Source organism: Cheilinus undulatus, linkage group 17 (assembly GCF_018320785.1).
Source record: "Cheilinus undulatus linkage group 17, ASM1832078v1, whole genome shotgun sequence".
Taxonomy (NCBI): domain Eukaryota; kingdom Metazoa; phylum Chordata; class Actinopteri; order Labriformes; family Labridae; genus Cheilinus; species Cheilinus undulatus.
The window spans coordinates 10,321,785-10,340,291 of NC_054881.1; the positions used below are offsets into that span (position 1 = coordinate 10,321,785).

The 18,507-nt window shown below is 38.6% G+C and overlaps 1 protein-coding gene across 1 annotated transcript in view; it reads left to right on the forward strand.

Annotated features, from left to right (window-relative positions):
• Nucleotides 1-18,507, forward strand: part of cwc27 (CWC27 spliceosome associated cyclophilin) — a 44,403-nt gene that overhangs the window by 8,984 nt on the left and 16,912 nt on the right. The window contains exon 11 of the mRNA XM_041811548.1: nucleotides 12,644-12,747. Coding sequence (XP_041667482.1) covers nucleotides 12,644-12,747 — 104 coding nt within the window. The remainder of the gene's footprint in view (nucleotides 1-12,643; nucleotides 12,748-18,507) is intronic.

Below are 18,507 nucleotides of genomic sequence, written 5' to 3' on the forward strand. Positions count from 1 at the left end.
GTGTGTTCAGTCGTTTTCAGGGGTTCCATGCTTATGCGGACATTTCCTGAAACGGTCCTGTGTTTACAGAAAACTTTTTCAAAACGAAACGTGTTGACAAGGCCTCAGTCAGTTCGGCGTTCCTGCCGTTTTGTTCTTGAACGCAAACGCATCCAACCAGCAAGGTCTTGGTTAAATGAGAGCGTATCGATTACCCAACCAACCAACTGATAGAAAGGTGTCAGCTCAAGATTAGGTGTCAAGAACAAGATAAGTGGCTTCCATTTTGTTATTTTTAAGACCTGAATTTTCTTTGGGGAAGTTGTCATCTACTATATTGGTTAAGAGTCAATTAATTTGCGTGAATGGTTAAATTTAGCAACTGTTAACTCCATTAGGATATTTTTTTTGCCTTTCTCGTCTCAGTACAAACAGCGGGAGAATCGATTAATTGACAGAGACTCTGCTCCCACGATGTGGAGAAAACGAGAAAAAATATGCTGGAAAGGATCCATGCCTTAGATTTGAACCCTGTCTGCCCACTTCCAGGAAAGCGGCCTCTGTTCATCACATATGGTCTTAACCACAAGGCTGCCAGCACCCTGCAGGTTGGTATTTTTAGCAGAAAACACTTCCTGTGTGTACAGAACAAGGTCATCGTAGGGTAAATCTTTATCCACAGGGGGCACCAAAATTGACACCAACCCAAAGTTCATTGAAGGAGCTTTAAGAAATAAGTCCATATCTGCAGAGATAGTTTCTGTGATGATGTCTGACATGTCTAACTACAACCATATGAGTCTTTCAGAAACAAAACAAACACTTTAAATGGACACACCTTAGGCATTTATTATGATGTAGCCAAAATAGCTGATTCCCTGCTGTGGATTAAAGTGTAATAATTCAATATGATTAATTTCCTCAAAGTGATTTAGACCCTAAAGCATGTATAAATAATGCTACAACAATGCTTTAAACTAACATGTAGAGTATTTGTTTGGTGGCCAGTTGTCTGGTTTTTCTGCAGCGCACTCGGGCCTCAGTTGGGGGGAATTTTACAGTGCTCATTGTATTTTTTTTACTGAAAGTAAATGCTGCTGAGACAACCTTGAAATCAGGAGTCTCCCTGAAACCAAAATAGTTTTTACATCAGGTCAAAACTATCCTACATTGCAGCCAGATGATATTCCACTGTGATATTTCTGATTGCGAAATACTCAGACTTGTTCACATTTATTAGGAAATTGGCCAATAATGTACTGTACCAGCATTAAACAAGTTAGGAATTTTAAAAGATGAGTCATGACTATCAAAGCGGGTCCTGTTTAGTTTGTGTCGTCCTGCTGTGATGTTTGATGTTGTTTTGAAGCTCTTGTGCTCACAGTTTGACGCTTCTTTTAATGCTGCTATTGATCAAGTGTGGTGTTACTGTTTGAAGTAGGCCTCTTAAGGGGGGTTGCTTCATAAAAGACACTACTGAATGAAGTCCCAAAAGCAGTGTATGTGGTAGTCGCCACTTTTGTTAAACCCGACGGGGCATGACTGGGGAAGCAAAACGCTTCCATATGGCTGTGGGACACAGTGTGAGCTGCTTCTGCCAGCAGGGCCTGGCTCCCTCTGCTGTCTCTGGTAATCGCTTTCCATTTACTGTCAGCTGAAGATAATGACAGAACTGCACTTCCTGTTATTTATATCACTTGTTATCATATACTCATATATGGTGTGTACAGTATGTGGAGTCTAATGATACAGGTGGAAGGACTTAAATAGAGTCCTTAAACTCAAGGTGCTATCAAGATTATCACTCCATACATGACGGCGCTTTACAGTGTGTCATTAGACCAATAACTGTATAACATGGCCTCAGGGAGTGTGTGTATAAGGGCAGCTTCTAAGGGCCTTAGCTGACTTACTGAAGTACTTAAGTAAATAAACTGTCCAGAACTATTATTACCATCAGTATACCATAAAATACATAGACCAACCAGCAAACAGTGGCTTTTTAGAGGAAGAAATGATGCTTTTGCCATTTGTTTGTTTATCCCAAAGTGCTATTTTCTATTAAGGCTGTTCCTAAGCATCTATTTCTACATTCAGCTAAATGCTCATTTAAAATTTGTTCAGCCTACTAGTCTAAAGGGGAGAAAATCCATACAAACAGTTAAATCCTCACAGGATCACTGTGTTAGCAGGTGTGATATTAGCCAGCGTGGCTAACATTAAAAGCTAGCTCCGCTAGTCTTCGTCCCTCTTTGCAGATTAATACGTGGCCTCTTTTCACTTCTGTTGAGTAGTTATTCTTGAGTTCAACCCTTGTCAGCCTGCATACCACTTTGTTTCATTTACTACTTAAAAAACTGTCATACCACACGGTTCCTACTACACGCTAACTACTAAGCTACCGCTGAGCTTCTCATATTTACATCCAGTGAAGTGCTGGGGGAAAAGTTCAGACAGGAAGGCAGCGGCTATTAACTGAAGCTACAGCGGCCTTTAGTGGCAAGAGGTTCATTACAGTTCAAAACAATGGTTCCCAGCCTTTTTCCTTAGGGCCCCCTCTACCTGGGTCTGACAAAAGCTAAGCCCCCCAGGACTCACTTGGAAAAATTCAAATCAATTTGAACTGTTTTCATTAACAAAATCAGAACATAATAGGCCCACATACACTTGTTCTTGCCAAAATTAATGTATAAACTATTCATTATTATGAGTGTATTGTGGCCATTCTTGATAACAACAATAAAGAAGATTTGTTTATTTAAAAAAAATCTGTAAATTCTCAAGTTTAAAAAGTCAGTAATTTGCAAGAAAAAAGTAGACATATTTTACTTTAAAAGTTGTGAATGAAAGATAACCATGACGTGGTGTTTTTGAGATTATACAGTCAAAAATCCAACCACTATTTTCAGTTTGGTTTCTTGTAAATTTTGGCCTAATACTATTGTAAATGTAGGATTTTAAAATTTTGCCTTTTTTTGAGTTTCTATTGTCAAAATTCAAGACTTAATAAAATCGTAAATTGCAAGTTTTTCTTGTAAATATCCTACGCTTTAAACTCTGAAATTCTTAGCTTTTTCTTGTAAATAAAAAACTTTATAATCTCTTTTTTTTTTAAATGTTGACTTTTTTTACTTAACAATGAACGGATTCTCTTCATTTAAAGAAATATTTCTGGTTGGCCTTAATACATTATGTTGCTAATCATGATTTAATAAAAAAAACATTGTACATCAAATTTTGACAACCTCAGAGCAGACAGCCCCCCCGTTTTCTGTTGTTGAAGCAGAGATGATGTTTTGTTTATTTTGTTTGGTAATGTAGAAGCCAGTGGTTTTGTTTTCTGTGAAACTAAAAAGCAACAAATTCTTTTATTAATAAAGCTGCAACCCAGGGATTATCAAGTGCTTCCTTTTAAAATAAAAGAGGTTTAATGTATTAATTTAAAAAAGAATTGGTGTTTTTACATGTGAATGTACTTGAGATGAGTCAGCTACTCGCCCCAGTTTTTCTTCATCTTTCTGTTTCTGTATTTGGTCTTCTGCCACACTGGTCCTGAAGAAAGCCTCTGTCTAGCCTTGTGGACAGTGTAACCTAAATGGGACATCAGACACTAATGATCCTGCCCAAGTGGCCTAACCCTGGACGCTGCGTCACACTCTATTAATTGGCTGCACCTGTCTCTTGTCATCGGTCATAACCCAACGCATTCGCAGGGAAAGGTTGCAGAGATCAAGAAAGCATTCGGCTCTGCTTTTGTGCAGAAAACTGCTTGAGATAATCCAGTTCTTGGCAGCCGGATTGTGTATGTTTTGGAACTGCCAGGTTTACACATCCCTGGCCCACTGTAGCATGCCTGCCCCATATGGGGCACTTGCTGGCTGGAAACAGTTCTAGACAGCGATGCATGTCTAGGACGAGGAGGGTTAAGACGTTTGGAAAGGAATAAAGAACCAGCAGAACTCCACTTGGACTGGGATCAACAACAACATCTTACAGTGTGCATATTTTCTGTGTCTTTAGGAGGAATAGAAAAACTCTCCACTGATATGTCAGGGAAAGAAACACTCTTATGTAGACTGATAACTTTCCTCAATTAAAACTAAAGAATAGAAAGGATACTGTCAATAATTGCAAGCCTTTTAAAGAGGAACCTTGGTCCACTGCGTGGGTAATGTGTTGGTCTAGATCACTCTGCTAAGTCATGCAAATTCCTGTGTTGAGGTTGGATTCCTACACTCCAGCTCACAGTTCTCCTTGGCTTTTGACCAAGCCATGAAGTGCCCCCTGAGGGGAGTTCACCCAGCCATCTTGTTATTCTAGCACATTCATCCACATCACTTGCTCAGCCATTAGACTGGTTTGAGTCTTTTATAGCAGGAGAAGCTGCTGCTGGCGCTCCTAATAAGACTAAGGTGTTAAATTCAACTTCTAAATATACTCAAGACTTAAAAATTCCAATCATACAGTTGTGATATTTTACCTTGGAAATATTTTGATTCTATTGGTAATTACATTTCCTAAAGTCACTTGAAGACTGGAAAATGAGAATCCAAAGAAATCCAAAAAAGGCAAATAAGCCCGCTTGTGCATTTTGGAAACGAATTGAATTTTTGATGAACCATACAGTCATCACTGTACTATTTTTACGGTTGCTGAATTCCTGTGTTCGCCTCAGACTCCTGCCAGACACCGGAGTATTAAATGCAATGTCTGAATCATGAGAGAGTTCTTGGTCTACTGCCAATCACTTCATATGCTTTCTTTATGAAAAGTTAATCATCCACAGCTCTCTGGGTTTCACTGTTTTTGAATTTTCTGAAAGAGTGACAGTAGCTGGCAGGCCCCAAGTGGACCCAGACCACTGGGAATAGCAGGGATCCACAAAAAAAATCTTTACCCATTCAGTTCTGTTTATCTGGCAACTAACGGTAACATCAGAGCAGCTTTTCTTTCTCTGCTTGGCCTTCTGTTTTTTCAATGACCATCAGAATGTACTCTCCTGCCGGTACATGGAGAACCTGTTGATAGATTGATGGATTGAGGGATTGATGGATGTGTCTTCGTCATTGGCAGCAGAAATACAACTCAAGACTGGTTCAAATCTGTTTTTCAAACTCAATGATTTCAAGTGGGGATGTCTCATTCTCTACTGCCTCTTTGACCTGCGGGTGTTCCCCAAGGCTTTGTCCTTGGTCCCCTGCATGATGATTGCTCCTTTGTCATACAGATGACTTGTGTAGGGGTGGGAATAAAACCCTTTTCTATCAGGACAGTGTTCCACTTTTTTACTCATAAAAATCTAAATTCAAGCTGATCTCTATCGACTGTTGTGCAGTACCCTGCAAAATACTGGTCACTAGTGTTATTTCTGTGTTTGTTTTGCCAGTTTCCAATTCAGATAAGCTCTTAGCTTGTTGGTAAACAAGAAATCATGTTGTTATTTTAAACTTTAGATGCAGTGATTGCTAAAAGAAGAAAAAGAGGAGACACCAAAGGCCACTGAATCAGTTCAGACAGAGGACAAGAAAATTGTTCTACTACTGAAAGACATGGATGTGGAAACAAATCTACAATATTAATATTTCAAAATGATATGACTATTTGGTTTGTTGTCTGTAGCCATTTATCTTAAAATCACATGGTGCACCCATAAATAGGGATGCACAATAATATCGGCACGGTTTCGGCAGACATCGGTTTAAAACGTTAATCACTGGTATTGGCAGAAATTTCAGCCGATATTTACAGCCAGTGTCCCAGCTATAAATATCAGCTACATATTGTTGTGAAATTCAACATTGTGAAGTTTCTTGTAGGACAACCAGACCTACATCAGCTGAAGTTGTTAGAATTCTTCATCTTCATTCCTTAAGTGTGTTCTAAGAACTGAATGTTAGATCCGAATAGACATGAAAAGTCGCAATTGTATTATTTTCCCAAATCGTTCAGCTTTAGTTTAGTCATTTTTAGCCTTTATGGTTTTATAGTTTTATTCTATAAAACATCCTCACATTTTAGTCTTAACTTTCAGTCCAAGCATTTATTTTCTTGCCTAAATCTGGTACCAAATCATGGTAGTGTGTTCTATGCACCCTGCCAAACCTGGAGTCCCTGCTTTCTACAGCTGAGAGGCAGAATAGATACAGATACACTGCTTTTTGACAGGTTTACCCACAGAGGAAAAACATTATTGATTTCGAATGTCCCATGAAAACTAAATTACATTTTAGTCTAGTTTTTGTCATCTTGATGAAAACTAAACTTACTTTTAGTAAGTTTTAGTCATCAAAGACCTATTTTTGGTTATTCTTAGTCTAGTCTTACTCATGGAAAATGGTAGTCAGTGAACATTTTTAGTCAAAGTTTAAGTCAATGAAATTAACACTGCTTGAATGCCAAATTCTGCCAAAATTTAAAGCCAGTATACTGGCTGTAAGTAACTGCCTTTATCAGCTGTAAATATCAGCTTTGTGTATGCAAAAGTTTGAATCAGGACCAGCAGGGCTACATCAGTTGAAGTCTTTCTATGTTCATCCTCATCTTTTAAATCTTAAAGTGTGTTTTAAGGACTGACTACATTTGTGTGTCCATTGGTATCAGCTGAAATTGATTTATTTAAAAATCTGCTCATCAGAAATTGGCAACAATCCAATATTGTGCCTCCCTGCCTGTAGAACAGAGACTCAGTGTTTCTAAGCAGACCAATCACAGGGCTTACAGTTTGCATTGTTCCAAGACTTCTGCATAGGCTTCAGGGCAGCTGCATATCTATATACATATAAACCAGGCTTAAGAAAGAACATCTTCTTGTTCTCAAGAAAAAACAAATGCTGGATGAAAGATTTGCAGTCTGCATGGAGAAAAATATCACAAAGGGCAAATAAAAGTCACTGTTTTCTGTGAGATTGCGGTTTCATATGCGATTATTTTTTAGGTTCCTTATCTTATGTTTTGTCCAACAAATGTAAGCAAGAAATCATTCAATATCATAACAGGCACAATATTAGTTAAACTAGGGATAAATGATTTAGATGAAAAATCTTATTGCTATGTTGGCTCATATAGCAAATTTAATATCAATCGCTTTGTTGAAGGGGATGATCATTTCTCATATTATTCTTGTTTTCTTGAAGAAAAACATACATGAAAAAGAAAAGTAATATTTTATTTATAAAAAAAAAGTTTTTTTTTAAAATATTTAAATGCTCAAATGTAGATAATAAAAATTTACCTAAGATTGTACCAATATCAGTGTATGAATGATTGATGTCTTCACAAATCCATAGAAACCCGTATTTCTTCGTACTTTGTGTCATATATCATGCAACATAAAACTAGAGTCTGCGTCTCTTCTTTTGTCCTGAATGGTAAACAGAATTATCTTCCCCTTTTATTTCTCTATCACACCCTTGAAATAACTGTGCAACATAAATTTCTTGCCCTAGTTTTTCTTTATTCCTAGACACTCATCCAACCCACAGAAAAAGGGGGGTCCTGACCCACCAGTAGAAAACCACGGTCTTAAGTCATTTCTATAAAGTTTGTGGAAGCAGGTGTGAATCTTATCTGTAACGTTTGTGTATTTTTTTTTGAAATCTTGGCGTCAAACTTGATTGAGGAAATGGTTTTCTCGCATCTCCTATGTTCTTAAGCACATAAAAACAAAATAATTTGTGGTGCTGTGACGTGAGGGTCTTGACAGGAATTTGCTGAGCCCTAAGGTGTGTCTTAACAGGTGTTGTTGGGGCTTTTCCTGGCCTCTCTAGCCTCTTTCTCTTTATTGGCAGCGAGGCCGTGGAGCCGATTGTTTGGCTTGTTGTCTTGGATACGTCTCTTGTTTTGTGAATGGCAGCATGTTAAGGCAGGTAGAAAATGATCACTCAGTCCAAAGAGTTTCTCATTGTATAATACATGACTGAAAAACCTCACCTCATAGTTCACGAGAAGAGGCTGGACTGTTGTCAAATAAGATAGTTGAACTCCTTGGCAATTTCCCTTAAACTCAAATAAGTCATCTGAAAAGAGCTCCCATGACTGAACAAGTGAAGGATAAAATGAAAATGAAAGGCATTTATACTTTTATAGTACCGCTTGTGTCTCCAGCTTTGATGGAAATGGACCGGGCTAGCTCAGTACTCAAATTATGGGAATCAAATATGCATGTTTCAACTATCAATAAATTATACTCTCCTACATTGATTGATTTGAAAACCTTAACTGTCATTGCATGACTAATAAAAGAAGATTTTAGCATGATTTATACTCCTGTGTCAAATCAAAGCATAAGTGTAGGCTCATGAAGCCCTTAACTTCTATATCTACCTCCTCAACACTGTACCAGTGTGCTGAAACAATGCAGACCCCAAGCCCTGTGATTGGTCCAGAGAGTAGCATGGGGACTCCCAGTCTTTCAGTAATGTCAACAGGTATATTGCATGTACTCTAGTGTGAAAATAAATGGCTTCAGAAAACTGTCATGTCCTAAATCTACCTACCAACACCCAAAAAATGACTGTATTTCCACATCTGAACAAGCACAGACTAATTTCCCCATCCTCTACCTGAGCTGATTCAACAGCCATGCATGACATTTCCGCCAATGTCTGCTCCCTTTTCTCTATTTCAACAGAGGATAAAGGCACTATGCTTACATTTGACAGCTCACCGAATCCTACTTTATGGCAATTTCAGATTGGGTGTATTGTGTTCACATCTCTACAAGAGTTTGGAGTTTTTTTGTGGGGGGAATTTGTGCTCATTCATTCTGTGGAGCATTTATGAGGTGAGGCACTGATGTTGTAGGAGAAGGCCTGACTCCCACCTCCGTTCCAGTTCATCCCAAAGGTGCTTGATGAGGTTTTGGTCAGGCCAGTCAAGTTCTTCCACACCAGACTCATCAAACCAGTCTTTATAGTCCTTGCTTTGTGCACTGGGTCACAGTCATGTTGGCATAGAAAAGGGCCTTCCCCAAACTGTTGCCACAAAGTTGTAAGCATAGCATTGTCCAAAATGCAATTTCTGCTATTTTTAACCCATTTTAATTCTTTTTGGAGGAAAAGGGATTTCATTTTTAAGAATGCTGTCTACTATGGAACATATTTACATAAACAAGATATTTGTAGCTTTCATTAGTGGTCATTATTCAGGTAAAAAAAAGAATCTGGAAATCACAGCTAAACTTTACAATGGACCCTTATTTTGGTGACTCCATGGGCCCCCAGTTTGGCTGGACCCCAGAAAGCTCTCCCCTTCATCCCCCTTTATGGATGGCCTTGTCTGCACATGACTGTTCTTAAATATGCATGGCTGTGTTCAACCACCTCCAGGTACAGTGGGGGTCCCTGGGGGTCTAGCACCTCTATTTTGGGGGTCACAAGCCGAAAAGGTTGAGACCCCCTGGTCTAGATCATGTCTACATGCCTAAATGGACTTGTTGCTGCCTTGTAATTGGTTGATTAGATAGTGGTGTTAATGAGCAATTGAACTGGTATACCTTATTAAGTAGTCTGTGTCTTTATATATGCTGTTTCAAATCAAGGTTTCCAAAAACAAGAAAATATAAATAGTGTGTTGTTTCTCTCTTCTTGGTTATATTACCATAGCCTTCATAACCTGTGTGCCAAAAACGTTTGTTATCATTGCCTCTAGTCAGAGCTGTGCATGCAACTTCCTCATCCAGGCCAAGTTTGCCTCTGCCAGTGAGTTCTGCTCTTGGCAACTCAGTCTGAAATTCAGCTGAAACATTTTTTCTCCGGGAAAGAGAACACTAACAACTGTTTGTCTGACTGATTCCTCATGTGTATCCTTAGAAGCTGCAGGGAAGCTGACAACAAAAAGGCATGACTTCAGGTCGGGACACAGCTCTTCATTTTTATCAAGGCACTTCTAGTTAAAATATAAATCAGTTTGATACCCTACGGCATCGTCACTGACTATGTCAGAACATAAAACAAAGGAAATATAGCTTTGGCAGGGTAGAAACAGAAGAGGGAAAGTTTCAGATAAAGAGAGAAGAAGATATAAATGTATGTCAGTGCAGAGGAGAAGCAGATGTATGAAACAAAGACAGCCATTGTTTGGTCTGGAGATGCCTCACATGTTTCTAGGCCAGGGGCCCAGACTGAGCAGCTTACCTGTGCTTTGTGGCTGTGCAATAGAATGGGACAAAAACAGAGCTGTCAGGCAGTACAAAAATATTATCATTTCCTAACATAACATATCTGCTCTAAAACTGGCAGCAGACTCAATCGTATGAAAGGGAACAATAATCAGCATTGCTGGCTTTTGTTCAGATGAACATTTAGCCTTGCATGAGCAGGGCTTCAGGCCACCTGCCAAAGGGGACGCTACCTTGACTCAGGGAACAAGGATGGGCCTCGGCCTGCCTCTGTCATCCTGTTAAAAGTTTTATAAGGGTAGCTGGACATGAACAGTACCTGTAGTATTTAATGTTGTTCCACTTCAGGGAAGGATGTATAAAGTTTTTTATTATAATCCTGCCACTAACAGTGCCTGACAGTTGTTTATTTAAGGTATCATGGGATGTTTCTGTAATTAGTTGCAAATGGCTTGTTTTAATGTCTCAGGGCTCGCATCCAAAGTGCATGCTTATGCTTATTAAAAATCATTTCATTCATTTCATTTATTTATGTGACATGTTCACATAGTATAGAGCACAAACAGAACATACAATATCAATAGCAAAAAGATAGCACACGGCATATATATCACAAAGAGTATAACTTAAATAATGGAGGAGTATTCTTTAAAAAGGCACCAAGTTTACAAATAACTTTTGGTTTCTCTGATTGCAACAAAAATATTAGTTTTAAATCAAGTCAAACAACTTCAGGTTGAGTTGGACTCTAGTAATGGCCTGACAAACGTAACAATTTAAAAACTACAACGTGGTATGGCTGTGAGACCTGCCTGTATAAACCCTGAATGTGAGTTTAAATGGGTTTGCCTTAAATGTTGACTTGAGTTGTGTAGGAATTGCGTCTTTTACTTTCCAATGACATGGGACTTTCAAGTCTTGCAGTTTGATTTGGCAGTTGTTAAACTTGACTTAGAACTTGCTTTAATCCACATGGCCCTTGATTTAGGACGTCCTATTTTGATTTGGGATTTGTAGTTACTTGAGACTTGCTTGCCTCGACTGTGGGAGTTGTTGATCTTGACTCTTGAATTGCTTAGATCAACATTAGGATTAATTTCAGACCTGTTGTTCTTGATTTGGTACCACTTGGTGTTTGTAAAGAAACTTTTGGTTTTTAATGTGAGACTTTTCGCACAGGACATACAACTTTGTTGTGTTGACTAGGGCCTTGGTTCTCAACTGGTGAGTCAAGACCCAAACAAGGGTTGGGAAGCCATTTTCACAGAGTTGCAGATGTATGCCCAGAAAATATATGTCTACGATGTGTATCTAATGTTGTCTCAGTCTCTTTGTTCCATCACATCTTTTGTTTCATATAAAACCCAAACTGACCCATTTTCTTTAAAACCACCAGGCTGTTATTAAAAAATCTGTTGTAAAGGAGATTGTGATGGTCCTCTGCTTGACCAGTTGAGAACCACTGGGGATTGGTCGAACTTGACATTTATAAGACTGCTTTCGACTGATTTTGATTTAGAAGCCTTGACGAGAGGGATGTGGATCTCAACTCATCTTGTAACTTGCCATTGGACTTGTGACCAGTCCTGGTCTTTAGCTTCTAATTATTGCCCTCTTGAACTGGAACTTTGTCATCATTGCTTAGAACTTGTTGATCTTGAACTTGTGGCGTTTTCTTTGACTTTGTTCTTGTATCTTTTGCCTTAAAATTTATTGCTTCTGAATTGGGATACAGGGTCACACCTGGAGGAAAATAACTAATGACTAAGACCAAGACGGTGGAGTTCCCAGTATCTGAGTATGCGGACGAAAGTCAGAGTTTTTTGGTCCTTGGTCCTTGTGGTCTTGTGAGGCCTGAATGTTGATATATGACCAGAGGCACCAACTTGACTCCTTTGTGGCAAATTTTCTTCAGCACACTTTTGGGTATTGTCGGCAAGACTGTGTGTCTGATGCTGACGTGCTCAGGAGAGTGGGGATGGCAAGGTCCAGCCCCCTGTTATGGGAACGACGGCCGGATCGCGGGCTGGATCCAACTCACTTGAGATTAGATTATACTGTTATGTTTTCATCTCTACTGTAGAATGACATTAATTTAATGGGTTAGTCATTTTGGCTTTAATGAGTCCTTCTTTAATGCAAACTACTGATCTGAAGACGAGAAACACATTGACATTTTTCTCACTTGAGTCTGCTCCCTCCCAGTGCTTTCCAGGAGCCTGGAGGGGGAACAATTACTTTATTAGGGCTCCATTAAATTTATTGGAGTAACACAAGCTTCTAATGTACATTCTTCATCCTGACACTTGAGAGTGTTTACCCACATAATTAACCATGAGCGCAGCATTTTAGAACAATTGGGGTTTGTTTTTGAATATCAGTTTATTTTCTTTAAAGGAACTATGCCTCTGGAGTCTCAAACTTTTGATTTACATTTGCCATGACTGGCTTTTGTCTTTGAACCTGTTGCACTGCTACATTTAAGTTGAGGTTCCCTTTAAGGAGTTACACACTTTGATTTGAAAACCCTCGTTTCTCTCTTTACAGTGATGAATTGCGGAAAGAAGCACGGCAGTTGAAGAAGGAACTCCAGGCCATAAAACAAAGAAAAGAAGAAAGTTTGAAACCTGCAGAAGATAAAGTCAAAGAGGGTATGTGAGCTCATTTTATTCCCCTTCATTTACTGATAGATGTTTATCGCTGCTCACCATTCTGCTGTGGATTTATGGGTGGCTGATAATATACTGTACATGAATCTTAACAAGAAGCCTTTTACCACAAAGCCCTAAGTGTGAGCAAAGTCTCTAAGAGGGTGGTCCGAGCTACATTCTCTGCTAATGGACACTAACACAGGCAACCCTCTGATTCTGTCAATTAGTTGCAGACTTTTATTTTCCCCCCAAAGGGTCTGCATTTTTGTGTTAAAGCTTTTAGAAGAAATGTGTGGGTGAAAATTGTTGAGTGGCCTCCATATTTGCACATCAAACTCTGCTCTGTTTGTTAGTTTGCCGCTTTTGGCCGATATGAGTCCATAAAACAATAAATAAATCTGTCCTCAAATCTCCTTCGGTCCTTACCACAGTGAAGTCTGTCATAACGCCGTCAATCTTTGGAAATTTTTGCTGATTCTGAGACACATTTTTGAAAATTACTAAAGCCTCTGAGGCAGAGGGTTAGCTTCAAATTGTTGTGCAACAAAATAAAATCGTTCAGGGGGGTCCTGCAGTCCAACTGTGGCATTACCACCAGCCAATATTCACCCCCCAAAAAGACCATGATGGGATTTTTTTGTAGCTCAAATGTTGTTTTTGTCTGCACAAACATTGGTGGTTTTATGTTTTTAAACTCAGACGATGATTTGTTCAAGATTTTGGGAAAAGAGAACAAAATACGGTCAATAAGTTTATATGTACGGTTAAATTGAGCTACATTTACCTCTGAACTGGAAGAAATTTGAGAATATTGACTAATTGTTAAAGAAAAGGTTTGTACTTTCTCAAATGAATGCAATATTCTTCTGTGCAAGAATTTTTTTTCAACACAATTCCCTTCAGTATAATGAGCATGCAGCATTAGTTCAGACGGTGACAAAGCAAACAGCTTGTAAAGCGATTCATTTTTCAGTGAGTTGTGACCGTTTTCATTGTGGAGTAATCCCCTGCTGTCTTAGGCCTGCATTCATTTTTAGCTATGACTGCACCATTCAAAATGATGCCTGTGTAACACGTCTCAGAAGCACAAACTAAGCATTTATGTGTAGATATCTTTGCATCTGTTGACCAAAGATTTGCAACGAGACAAGTTGAAACTGCTTGAGATGGCCCGTTCTTCAACGCTCTAAACAGCTGTCAGTTCACACCTCTAGGACTGAAGGAAACAATGCACTTTTTCCATAGCAGTGACTCTCAGAGTCACTTAATTTAAAGCAGTATTAATTTGTCAGCTAAAACTTTGATGAAAAATATTTTTCTACTACCTTTGTTTCCATGAAGAAGACTAAACTAGGACATCTTAAAATAGATCTACTAATCACTAGTGGTGGGAATCAGTAGTGGCCCCATGATATGATTTTATCATGACCCTTGGGTCTCAATTTGGTATTATTTCTATTTTAAACATTTTGCGATACAGTGAGTATTGCGATACCATGTATTGTGATATATTGCAGTCTATTCCATTTTTTCAACTGTTTAGCTGCTTTAGCATTAGTCTTGTCCTCATGTTTTTCATATTTCCGCAGTATTTTATTTTCATGTAGCACTTCTTGCTAATCTGATGTGTCATGCCCTTCTCATTTGTGCCCTGCCTGCAGTCCTGATGTCTTATCCCTGATGCTGCCGTATTTGTTGTACTAACTTTCTCCTGCTTTATGACCATCACCTCTGCTGACCTCACTGGACAAACAATTGTCCAAACAATTGATTAAATTTTTCAAATATCATAGTCTTGAATTCATATTAGAAATTAATTTGAAAAAAATCAATACTTGGTGGACAAGACGATACGATATATTACCAGACAAAATATCGTGAGACTGTGTTGTAGCGATTTTTTCTCCCACCCCTACTAATCACTAAAAAAGACAAACCATTACGGGTAGAAATAACTGAAATGGTACTGAAACTGCTGAACATTTTCCTTATGACTAAAATTAGAAATAATTGTCAAAATTAACACTGATTTAAAGGTATTTATTTGGAGTTATTGTGCAAACAAATCTAACCCTGCCAGAAGGGTAGCATTGCACATTAACATTTTTGCTCCATCTTTATTATATTGACAATGCATAATCATGATTCCTGCTCATCACAAAGTCATGATCATTAAAATTGGAGCATGGTAGCAAAATTTCACTGCACATAAAAACACTTTGCTAGCTCAGTATCATCATAAGTAAGAAAAGGGAAGCACGATAGTAACGGCTCGATATCGGTATCAGCCGATATAAAAATTTCAGCAGATGTTTTCATTTGATATTTTGGCTATGAATATCAGCATATACTAGTATTGACTGTAAATTATGGCTGTGTGTACTGTTAAGTTAGTGGAGGTTGAGGCTGGACCAACAGACTTATGTCAGAGTGGCTTCTGCCATTGTTAGCATTAATGTGCATCCACTTCCAGGTCAAAGTTCAGCATGAAAATTGTCCATTTGACTTTGAGAAATTCCGTTTTGTGCAATTTCAGCCAGACAAACATATAAATGTGCGTTTTTAAAGTTCAGTTTTAGTCTGACTGATAATAATTAGGCTTTCCTAACTTCATTTAGACTCACTGAGTCTCTACATTGTTGCAAAGATTGACTAAGAATGTGTTGCTCTTGGTGATATCTGCATAAAGTTAATCTGTTTCTATAAACATGGCCGTCTCTTAAAAGTTTCAGTTATAAACTCAAGTGTTGAGTCAGTAACAGCCCTGCATTGTTTGTTCCGATCCAGCCTGAGCTCCTCTATTATCTCCCAAAGAATTTAAGCTCTGCCAGGAACCTTTTGTTTTGTGCTTCTCTTTGCAGCTTCGCCAAAGGCAGGAGTTTCTTTTAAAGAGTTCCTCATTACATTTCTGTGTTGGAAGCAAAAGTTAATTCCATTAAATGGGATTCTTAGATGTCACGGGCCAATAGCCACTGCAGGGGAGATGGATGTCTGCTCAGATGCTGTAAATCTTCAAGCCCAGCTCAACCCGCGGAGGAACACTGTGGCGAGGGCTCGTTTTATCTTGTCCCTCTTGTGAAGCTGCACACACACATTAAATCTCACTTTGACACCGTCATCCCTTAAAGCTTAAATCATCCTCCTGGTTCTGCTCTGGCCTCTGTGAAGGTCAACCTCTGGTCTTTTTCTGCCACATGCTTCTCAAAGTGGTCAGTGTGAGCTCAGCAGGTAGAAATCATGCAGGTTTCAGTGCTAAAGGGTATTACATAACAGCTGCAAATAGCTCATTTATTTAACATATAGTCCATGAGGTAGGGCTGTTAGCACTAATGCATTCATTGCAATGCATTTAAGATCTATAATTAGTGCATTGACATGTTTTAATCACATTAACCTCATGCTTTTTTGTTCCTTGCAGCACTCTTTGGTTAAAACACTGCAGCATCTCCCTGCAGTCACAGTGATATAAAATATGTCCACCGCTGCTCCTTTAAGTCTCATTTCACTTTAAAAACTCACAGACAGCTCAATGGACAAGACAAAGCCATCTGCACCTTGTTTTATTGAACAGCTACCTTTTTAACACCCCCTACTTCCTTTTTAATCCATAACAAGTTCCTTTTACCATGGTTAAGCTCATCTCATAATCCATGTTCTCCCTAAAAATCCTTTTTTTTAAATTTCAAAACAAAAGCAGGTCTGTGTTGAAACAGGATGGTTAAAAGCTGTGTAAAAATCAAAGTTTAACAAAAGAAAGTTTTAGGATGCCTGTTGACCCAAGTACACCTGAGCCATAAGTCCAGTTCTTTTTGGTCGGTGTGAATGCAAACAAACTTCACCCAGACCCAGGCACCTGGCTTGGGGCCACTCATGGAGGTGGTCTCAGGCACGATTCAAGTGGACCACTTCCCAGTGCAGGATAGAGAGTTCTGACATCCCTGTTAAAGCAAAACTTATTTTCCTACCGCGACGGTTGGTTCACATTTTTCCTCGTAAGAAAATCACATGTGCTAGCACGCATTAAAGACTACCCCATCACCTGACAAATCTGCATCAGGTGAACAAAAAGCATGGCTTTTTTTACATCCATCCAGCCTTCCTCATAGTGATGTGCCTCTTTTTAAAGATCTGGATCCGTTGACTCAGCTCAGGAATGAGAGCCGGTCTTCCAGCTCCCAAGGGGCTCGTCATTGGGTGCCATTTTGGCTTTTTTATATCACTAACAACACATCACTGCTCGTTAGCCATTCCTCTATTATTGAACTGAGTTATCATTTATGTCTAACCAGTACCCCACAAGGTTTATTAGCTAAAAGGATGTTTATAACCGAATTAAGGAGAAAAGCTGTTAAAAAGTCACTATTTGTCTCTTGGGAATAATTCACCCCCTTTTATTGTTATTGATAGCTAATTTGGACACTTCGGACACACTGTGTCTTACAGCCATGATGTATGGGTTGTTTTTAAGCAAGAGGCAGGGGAGAGAGTTCCAAATGTAGGTGGACATATTGTTAATGCAAATTGTGAGAGCACGTACTCAGTGCAGTCAACTTAGTATCCACACGCCCAAAGCAAATGTTTCATGCAATGTATAAACATCCCGTTCCAAACAATAGCTCCCAACAATAACTTTGTAGAAACTCCCTTTCTACAAATCTGTTAAAGTGTTGATTTTATGAATTTGTAGGGATGAAAAAGGGGAATTTATCCAAATCAAAGTTAGCCTCTGTCTTTGGTGATGAATCCATGTAATCTTTTCTCAGGTCAGTCTTCTTTTGTTGACGTGAATTTGCTTTCCGAAAACAAATTTAGTTGCCAAATTGAGCAAGCAGGAAAACCAAAGAGTAATCTTTCAAAGGCTTTGATTCTTTAAGGTAAGAAATCTAAATTAAAGACACTGAAAGAGCCAAACTTTTTGTTGTTGTTGATATGGGCTGTTCCTTCTTCCCACAATGTTTTTATTCCCAGAATTCATGGTGAATTTGATTGTTTGTGTCTGGACAAACCAAACAGATGAGACAAAGCTTAAAGTAGATTTTTTTTCTAATTTGGGGTTTTTGTCTGGTATCTTAGCGGTTAAGAAAAATTCTGCTTTGTGTTGTTTACTTTTTTCTATTTCTGATGTTTGTCTGCACTGTCAGCATTTTATAAAAGCAACATGCCACCAAAATAGTCTTAAGTAACAATAATGTTGATGACACTGTGAGAAGTACCGATTTTATGTTTCACTGGAGCATAATTTATCTCCTTTTTTCAACAAAAGCAAACAAAGACCTGGAACATCTAAAGGGATTTTGTCAAATTGTTTTTATTGCATGGTCTGGTGCATTTCTTGGTTTTGAGTCCAGTATGATGTTGTTTAGTTGTTGTGCAATTAAAATGTACCTTGGAAAAGGGGCTATTGGCTTTATTGGTACAATTCTAGCTATACATGTTGCAAGAAGCACCGACATAGCATGGGTTTGGGTCCTTTCAAAATATCAGCCAAATATGACGCCAGTGGGCGGTTTGATTCTTGTGATACACAAGGGACAGTCGTAAATGTATTCTTTGTATAATCCAAATGGCAAATTCTTCCTTTGTAGTAAGAAGATTCTGCTGTAGACAATATGATTTGGCATGTACCCTTGATTTTGCACAGTTGTTAAGACAGCATATCTTAAGTTATCAACCAAAGTTTGTCCCAATTACATTAACATTTATAGAGGTATGACACTTTTTGGTAACATTTTGCAAACTTTTAAGTCCAGATATTTCAAA